At 43.6% G+C, this 9,295-nt stretch overlaps 1 protein-coding gene across 2 annotated transcripts in view; it reads right to left on the reverse strand.

The window, feature by feature from the left end:
* Nucleotides 1-9,076, reverse strand: part of RNF19B (ring finger protein 19B) — a 28,112-nt gene extending 19,036 nt beyond the window's left edge. The window contains exons 1-2 of one of the 2 annotated variants that reach the window (XM_044431620.1): nucleotides 8,964-9,076; nucleotides 8,259-8,513 (exon numbers count right to left, since the gene is read on the reverse strand). In XM_044431620.1, the coding sequence (XP_044287555.1) occupies nucleotides 8,259-8,513; nucleotides 8,964-9,046 (338 nt within the window). In that variant the 5' untranslated portion in view covers nucleotides 9,047-9,076. Of the gene's footprint in view, nucleotides 1-6,157; nucleotides 7,859-8,258; nucleotides 8,514-8,963 lie in introns of those variants that run through there. The other variant, XM_044431619.1, reaches the window with a different exon arrangement.
* Between the last annotated feature and the right edge of the window lie 219 nt (nucleotides 9,077-9,295).

The raw sequence follows: 9,295 nt of genomic DNA on the forward strand, positions 1-9,295 counted from the left end.
CAGAGCTCTCTGCTGTGACCTGACCGTATATAGATGATACCGTATTTCTGGCAAAAAGCAGCAAAGACTTGAAACAACTCCTGATGAAAATGAAAGAAGAAAGTGCAAAAGCAGAACTGTAGCTGAACATTAATAAAACAAATATTATGGCAACAGAAGAATTACACACCTTCAATATAAACAGTGAAGAAATTGTATTTATAGAAGACTATGCATACCTTGACTCAGTCATCAACTGAAATAGAGGCTGCAGCCAAAAAAACTGAAGATGGCTGAGACTCGGAAGGGCAGCAATGAAGGAAGCAGAAGATCACCTAGTTGGGCATTTCATTGGAAACCAAGGCCAAGATCATCTATACCAGTGTATCCCAGATAACCATGCATGTTTATGGGTGAAAGCTGGACAGTAAAGAAAGCTCACAGGAAGAACACTGATGTGTTCAAAATGTGTGCTAGAGGAGACCTTTGTGAATACTGACAAATAGGTCCAAGGTCAAATCAAACCAGAAGTTGTCTTGGAAGCAAAAATTATGAAACTGAAGCTATTGTACTTCAGGCACATAATGAAAATGTAAGACTCGCTGTAGAAGACAGTCATGCTAGCAAATGTTGAAGACAGAAGAAGGGAAAATTAAATATGAGCTGGATTGATTCCATAAAGTAAGCCAATGCCTCAAGTTACAAAAAATGAGCAGGGCTGTCAAGGTTAGGGCATTCTGAGGGACATTCATTCCTGTGAGGTTGCCAGAGATTACTTCATGGCACATAATAAAAAATCCATAAACTGCATCCAGACCAGTCAACATGGGTCTATGCTTAGAATGAACCAGGATTTTTCAACAGGTACAAAGGCAGCTGTCCATTCACCTATGACAGCTGGAACATGACACACTGATACTGTTCCAGTTGCACTGGTTAAAAGTGCATTCCTAGGCCCAATTCAAGAAACTGGTTTTCATTAAGGCTGTAGACTGACTGAGACTGCACCTAGTTTATAAAGCATCTTCCCAAAGCATAGGTGGGTAGCCTCATCCGTAATAAGGCTTGAAAAGTCCATTTATTCATTGGAAACCCTACTTCAAATGCCCCTTCATACTAAGGTCTGGTGGGTAGCTACATCTGAGTGTGGCTTTTCAGCACTGGCCTCCAAACTATGGAATACTTTTCCTAGTGAATGCCACTTGGCAACTACCTTGGCACCGGAAAAAATGGTTTTTGTTCTTTCAGGACCATAACAATTAATCTGCTTGATTTTTAACAAGGATAATGCTGAATTTTAAAATAAACTTCCTTTATCTCTTTTAAATACTGATTTCTGTTGAGTAACATTACACATAATATGGTTTCAGGTTTTTTTATTTGGTCTAATTGTGTTTGCTTTTATTCTATTAATCACCAAGAGAGTTTCAACTACAGGATGCCTCATAAAACATAAAGTGAATAAGAAAATAATTAAAAGTTCAGACATCTTCAGCCTTGAGAAGACTGAGGGGAGGCATGGTATCATTCTATAAGTACCTCAAGGGCTGTCACAAAGAGAAAGGTCAAGATTCAGGCTAGATATCAGGAAAAGCTTCCTCACTATCAGAGCAATACAGCAGTGGAACCAGTTGCCTAGAAAGATGGTGGCCTCTCCCACACTAGAGTCATTCAAAAAGAAACTGGACAACCCTCTGAGTGGGATGGTGTAACGTGGTGTCCTGCAACAGCAGGGGGTTGGATTCGATGGCCTTCATGGCCTCTTCACTGTACTATTCTATGATTTTATGGATGGATTACAACTGGCTTCACAGAACAGCAGCAGAAGGGGGACAATTTTGCATAACTTAAGGATCTGAAGGATAAAAAAAATGGTTTTTCCTTTTTGTGACCCTAACAAAGACACAGAACTTAATATTCATGTAATTTAGGTTGTATTACCATTTCTCAGACACAGCAACATGCAAACACTGGGATAGTTCACATGAATCACATCCCGTGAAAACTTAAGCAACTTTTTTCTATCCAAGTACAATGCTATTATTAAAAGCAAATATAACTTATGTGCCTGCCAAAACACAAGGCTGAAAGACAGAAATGGATGTACATACATATTCATAGGCATGATCTATATTTTTAGTACACAAGAATGCCTAGCACTAGTAGAGAACATTGACACAGGTAAGAAATGTAAAATATTAACTAAAGTCATCTTTGACCGCAAGGATAACTTTCCATTCATGGCAGGATACTGCAGCTCAAGTCCTGCCACTCAACAGGACTCAATAACAGTTGTGCTTAAACACTGCAAGTCCAAAGATCTATCTATTTCAATTTCTCCACCCACAGTTATGAATTTTATGAATCTGTTACCTTCTAGCTAAGGTTATACAAAAAAGAACTTTTAAAAAGAGTACTAGAAAAGTATTTAAAAATGAGTCCTAGGAAGAGTACAATGAAATGCTCATAAGTAACTTCCACTGTTAGGAGGCACAACTTCTGGACCTTCCCTGTGATTCCTAGTCCTTGTCAACTTCATCAAAACCCAAGTAATTTATTACTCTTCCAACTTTGTCAGATTCCGCAGAAAGGAAAATCCCTGAAAATGCAACTGAAATAACATATAGTGAATTTACTGACAGTGTGCAAATCTGCATAGCATATTAAAGCTGCAGAGTTTAGTTTTATATTACAAGTATCTTCATATAGCTTGCACATTCATATAGGTCTGCACCCAACCTGTAAGCAGCTGTTGGCGCATCCATGTGAACTACTGCCTTTTTGTAAATCTAATAATCTCTTAACAGGTGGAGAAAGAAGTTTTGATGATCCAGCACATAGATTCTCCAGTGCTTATCATAAGAGTCCCTACTGGCATGCCTCCTTTAGCAATCTCAGCCTACCAGACAACAGTTGTGCCACAAGTATTCTATTTCACAACCAGATTTAAAAAGACAGCTGACTGCCACAAACTCACTGACATAGTATTAGTGAAATACCATTTTTTCTTTAACAGCGAGAGTTGACTGTCAAGTCTGCTTTAATGTTCTTGTGTTCTGCTTCTGAACAACCTACCTGTATTACCTCAAGATTTCAACATGTAGCATTTACTGAATTACATTTACTCCCATTTGGCCTATGCCACCAAGTTTTGAGTGAACCACTTTTTGGTAAGATGAAGCCTCAACTGCAAAGGTAGCTGCTTTGCTTTTTTTGTGCGCACTTGAAATCTGAGAACAGAATGCACAAGTGGTGCCTGTGAAAAAAATGATGCAGAACAAAATGCCTTGATATGAGTTCTAGCCAGTCAGCAATGTCCTCGTCCGGGATATTCACTTCTTCATGGTTTTGGTTTTTCCCCATCAAGCAGTTACTCAGCATTCCATCTTCACCTGTTTTGGGTTCACTCTACCACAATCACATTTTCTAAACCATTTTTGCACTTCTGCAAATCTTGAAGTTCCCCCTCACTACTATCCCAAGACTGTGGATACCCCTTGCTGTCTTGACCACATAAGTACAAACACTTGGAGAGAGAGCTTGCTAACAGGATGTTGCTCTTACCCTGGTTTCAGCAACCAAGATGACTGCCATCCTCTGCTTCAACTCACTGTGAAAGCATGTCCCACCTTCTTCATGCTCTATTTTCCCCATTCAACATGATGTATTTAAATGGTTTGAAATACAAATCAACAACTAAATGCCACACAGCAGTATAACCTGACTACTATGAAAAAGATAGTTTCAGATTTGTATGCAGATCTAATGGTACTCTAGAAGACCAGAATTACCATGGAAACACACTTGTGTGTTATGTCTGCAGCTGACTTCCCCAGGCAGAATAGCTAAGCTTGGCAATTTATGAAGATACTAAAAGTATTGGTGGAATACTGAAGCCATTCCTAGTGCTGCATGCTACATTTTCCTGAATATGATTTTGCCCTCATGTCAGAGAAAATGATCTATGAAACCAACAGGCGAAAGATTCTGTGTAAAGCATACATAAAACTAATTAGGAAACCAAATATTATAATTGAACAACAAACAAAAGCCACTGACAGTTATTAGGTACCACACTCTGGACAAAGCACCCACCTTGGCACTACAATCATCTGTCGCTGTTTATATGCAACAGTTATCCACCAGAATGCATTAAGTATCTCAGCATTAGCTCCAAAAATATTCTACACCTCATCACCTAATAAATGGCACCTACTGTTCATGCAGTTGATATACAAAACCTACAGCTGAATTTGGTGCCACTTATATTCTAAAACCATTATTTACAACTGTAAGAAGTGGTACTGAAATTTGTTAGACTGAATTTGACTTTCACCACGTTATGTCCCTGTTTTTAATCATTTTGTATGTGTGCCACTTTATTTTAAATTAATCACTGCAGCCATAAAATAAAATGGCATTTTAATAAAGTTAAATCTAGATTCTGAGAGTTCACAGCATGACCCTCAGCACTGCTATGAATAGAACTGGAAGGGGGCTATAAGGCCACTGAGTCCAATCCCAGCTCAGCTTCCACATGTTGTCACCACCCTGCTGCAGGCCCAGGCCTTTCCAGCTTAGCAAAGGTGACTTGCCATTAAGTATCCACTTGATGAACTTTCTCACATCTGCAACAGAGGGTGCAACATTATAGCTTCCTCTGGAATTTTCTGAGGGGTTTACAGAATCACCATGTACAAACCAGTGGATCAGAAAACAAGGAGACCAAAATGGGATATCCTATTTTACAAATGACTAAATAACACACTAACCTTCAGAAACTTGCCACAAGAATATCATTACCATGAAAATGGCAAACTGAAGGCACCAATTCAAAGCCAAGGTGTTTTACACTGCTACCCATCTGAAAAATGTTGCAACAGCTGAACAGAGGACAAACAATTGAGTGGTTACCAGATTCTGCCTTCTGTTACAGTGTTTAGTGGTACCAGGGTGTGGGCCTGCCTAACTTTCTAATTCTGCTCTCCATTACCTTGTTACCATTTAAGAACCAGAATCAAATGCAGAATTTTTCATGAGGTCCTGTAACTTTGGACTGGCAATTGATGATGCTCCCTAAACTTCTGAATGTTTGACAGGAATCAATGTAATATGAGGCAGTCACGATTACTTAACTATAAGGCCAAGTATATTGATAGCTTCCACTATCATTTTAAGTTGACGGTTTCCAGGAAAATGAAGAAACCCTAGAATAGCTTAAATTTTTAAGACTTAACATTCCTGTCTCTTATTCTGTGTGCTGTACCAGGGAAACTCTAAGGAGGATGATTTACAGTAAAACAGAAGTGAAAGTGAAAAAGACTCCTTGTTATTCTACCAACAGCCAGGCCATAACCGGATGTTGAATAACAGTGATTCAACATTTCTCACTTCACTGCTGTACACATTCTGGTCTGCCAGCAGTTTCATGTTCTAATTCAGAGGCCAACTATTAGATATGAAACAGAAAGTTACGATGAGGGTTGAGAAAGAGCCATACTGGTGTTTAAGTCACTTCTCAGAAAATTGCTTCCCACCACAGCCTGAAACCTAAGTAACACAGAGTACTAAGAGTTTGTTTTAAGAATAGCTGAAGCAGCTTTACATCTCAGTTCACTAGGCCAAACTTCCAAGCATCACCTCCCACGAGGTTAAATATCCATAGACGGTTAAAATGAGATTCTCAGGAAGACTTTTACTGACAAAACCACTTTAGTGCAAAACCTACTTAGAACTAAATGAGTAAGACTATTCTACACAAAGCAGCATTCACATTTCACTGCAGAGCCAGGTCAGCTGATCACCTTGACAGCAGGGACTCTTCCTGTCAAGGACTTAAGTCACAGAATAATCTTTAGATTACCATTTGCCAGGATCCACCACAACCAACCATCTCTCTTGATGAGCCACTTCTTGGGGCTAAGTACTCCATATTCCATTATTAAAGCATAATAAAATATCTTGAGTGATCTTTTTCACCTTAGAAGAATGTTTCATTTCTATGTCCCACTTAAACGCAAACTGATGTAAAGCACAGATGGTGTTTTTTACAGACCCATGCATTTTACATATGCACAACTTAATATCACATTTTTCCTCCATTAGCAGAGAGGAGGATGTGGTCTAATAAAACCAGAAAAAGGACATATTAATCTTGTAAAGCATGTGTAAGTCTTACCTTATTTGCATGACAACTGCAATTTGTGGGGTGTTTAGCACAGGAAATTATGAGACAAGCAGCATCTGCAAACCATTTCCACTTTATTTAACAATCCAGGACCCTGGATTATTTCATCATGTCCAACTGAAAAGTCTGGATTGGGATCCAGATTTGAAGCAGAAACAGCTTATGCATAGCTTGTGAGCTCCACCTGTTTCCCCAATTTCTGGGTTGAACAGCTCAGGAACTGTTGCCATGGCATGCAAAGTGAGTCTGCATCTATAATGAAAAGGCTGATCTTACACAAACCCTGTCTGAAAAACAGGGACTCTTTCATGCCTTCAGCTTTTCAACGTTCTTCAAGCCATATAAAGTAAGGGATCATTCACAGGTGCAGCTTCCCAGTCTGCATAAAATTTTAGACTGTGAACCTGCAGACAAGGTGAATGTTTATTTTAAAATCTGTAACAGTCTCTCATAGATTTTAAGCAGTTATGATGATAAAACTTTCATTCAATCTTTCAAAACTATAATCATTAAGTCACCAAAGTAGCTGCCTTATGGGGGCTAAGAAATCATTTTCCTTAGACTCTAAAGGGTGAGAGAGTTAAGCATATTCCTACTGGGACTTTATTTTTGACTATGCTTCAAAATTCAGTTTTAAAATCACAATGGAAAGATTTAGTAACAGTTTAATTTAAATTTAATTTAAACATTTCTATGCCATCCTTAGCAACAAGCCTTTGACCACCAGTTCTAACTACTGTCCCCTATATTACCCTTAATACAGAGAATATACTAGTCACTAAAGAAAGTGTGTGATAAAGCAGAGAGCAACCATAAAAATGATTATTTATTAGCATTCATATAATGCTTTTAAGTATTCAAAGAGTTACTTTATGAATATTTTAATATTGCAAAAAAGGTGTAGGGGCAAAGTAGCTTGCATAAGGCTACTCTATGAGCTCACAAAAGCAGCAGTACCTGAACTGGTTCAAAAGGGGCTCAGACATTATGCTGTGCTACTTCCTGAGTGACCTATTGTGTAAACTAAACAAAATATTAATTCTATTTGCAGAACTCATCTCTCCCACAAAACCTTCGGGCTTAATTCCTCACATCCTTATCCCCAACAGAAAAAGCCATTTACTTTCATACCCATCTCTTGTTTTTCAGCTGCTTCACTCTATGTCCCCCCTAATGCCAATTTAGACTTAAGTTTACAAACTAAAATGCCAGTAAGAAGAACACATTATTTTTAATGGAAAGAATATGCCTTATTTACTTGATTTATTCTAATATACCATGCATTCAACCTGTTAGAGAAGAGGGGCAATGCTGCAAAGACATCCAGAAAGAGAGAACTAGCCCCAAGATGCTGTAAAACTGGTTTTATCCTTCAGGAAAATCAATACATTTGGACCCAAAATATTAGTACCAGCCTTTCTCAAGGTAATTCTTTTAAGGAGCCTTCCAATAATTCTGTTAGGACAGGGTCATACCTTAGAGGACCAATACAGCACCCCTTAGAATCTTCCTGAAGAATACCATTACTAATATATTAGGCCAAAACATGTTGGACTTCCTAAAGAAAAACTTTTTTTCCTGCATCTTGAGACTAGTTCCCTCTTTTTGCAATTATTGTGCGTGCTTTCAAGTTCTTCCATACTTTATAGGTAGAAAAGCAGATGCAAAGGCACCAAAATACCTTAATGTCTTATACTGCTCAAAACTCAGCACAACGGTCCTTAAAAAGAATCGCAATCTCATTCTCTCTCCCCCTCCCTCCCCCCAAGTGTGTGTGTGAATTAGTTTGAGACATTACGTTCATCCTGAAAGCTTGTACACCGAAGATTAGTATCGCTTCTGACCCTAAGTTTGATATGATACAGAACTAGTCTGGCATCACGAACCCCCTGGTGAAGGCGTCTGATCTCCCCTCTGGGAAGACAGCGCACACTAGGTTCGGAGAAGGGCCTGCAGCTTCCCAACGGGCCGGGGCGCTCTGGGAGTGGAAGGCCCCTTTCCGCCTCGCCCGCTCCCGCGCCCCCATCGGCCTCCCCGCCGCTTCGGCCGCGGCAGTGCCTGCCCGGGCACCGCAGGGCAGCGAGGCGCTCACCCGCAGTCCGGCGCCGGGCACCAGCGGCAGTCCGGGTCGGCCGCCAGGCAGCGCCGCAGCATGAACTCCTCGTACTTGGCGACGAGGTGCGGCGAGTCGCGCAGCAGCAGGCGGATGTCGGCCGGGTTGAGGCGCTCGCTGCACTCGGGGCAGCTGATGTTGACGCGCGACTCGGTGATCTCGATGCGCAGGTACTGGCGGAGGCACGAGCGGCACGAGCGGTGCGGGCACGAGAGCAGGCGCGGCGCGTTGCCCGCCGGCTGCCGCACCAGGCACAGCGGGCACTCCAGCTCCGACGGCGGCGACTCCTCGCCCTCCTCGCCCTCCGCACCGGGCGGCGGCGGCGGCGGGGCGGCGGCGGCGGCGGCGGCGCTGGCATGGCCCTCGCCGGCGAGCGGCGGCGAGGCCGAGGGCGGCGGCGGGCTCTCCCTCGCGGCGGCCGGCGCGGCAGGGCCGGTCTCCTCCTCCTCCTCCACCACCGGGGCGGGCTTGGCTTGAGGCGGCTCCGGCTTGGCCTTGGCCCGGCGCCGGCGCACCCCGGCTCCGGACGCCGAGGACGACGCGGCCGAGGCGGCGGCCGAGAAGACGCTCTGGAAGCTGAGGAGGCGTCGGCGGCCGCGGCCGGAGGCCGAGGCGGAGGCCGAGGCGGCCGGGCCGCCGCTCCTGCCTCCCCCGGCGGGGCTGCCGCCGCCCTCCTGCCCCGAGCCGCTCTTCGGGCACTTCGCCGGCGGGGCGACCGCGTGGATGGAGGTGGAGCGCGGCGACTCCGAGTCCTTCTCCGAGCCCATCGCGAGGGTGACTGGCGGCAGCGGCGGCGGCGCCCGCTTCGCGCTGCGCCGCCTCTGAGGTACGCCGAGGGGAGGAAGGGAGGCGCAGGTCGCCGCGCGCGCATGCGCGAACGGCTGGCCGACCAACCGACCCACTGACTGACTGCTGAGGTAACCCAACGAGCGCCCCGTCCCTCGAGCGCGCCTGCGCCAGCGCGTCCAGACACGCCCCTCGCTTTCCTTGCTCACCGTACCGTCCCGGCACTTCTC

This window comes from Varanus komodoensis, unplaced genomic scaffold, assembly GCF_004798865.1.
Source record: "Varanus komodoensis strain SLA01 unplaced genomic scaffold, ASM479886v1 scaffold221, whole genome shotgun sequence".
Lineage (NCBI taxonomy): Eukaryota > Metazoa > Chordata > Lepidosauria > Squamata > Varanidae > Varanus > Varanus komodoensis.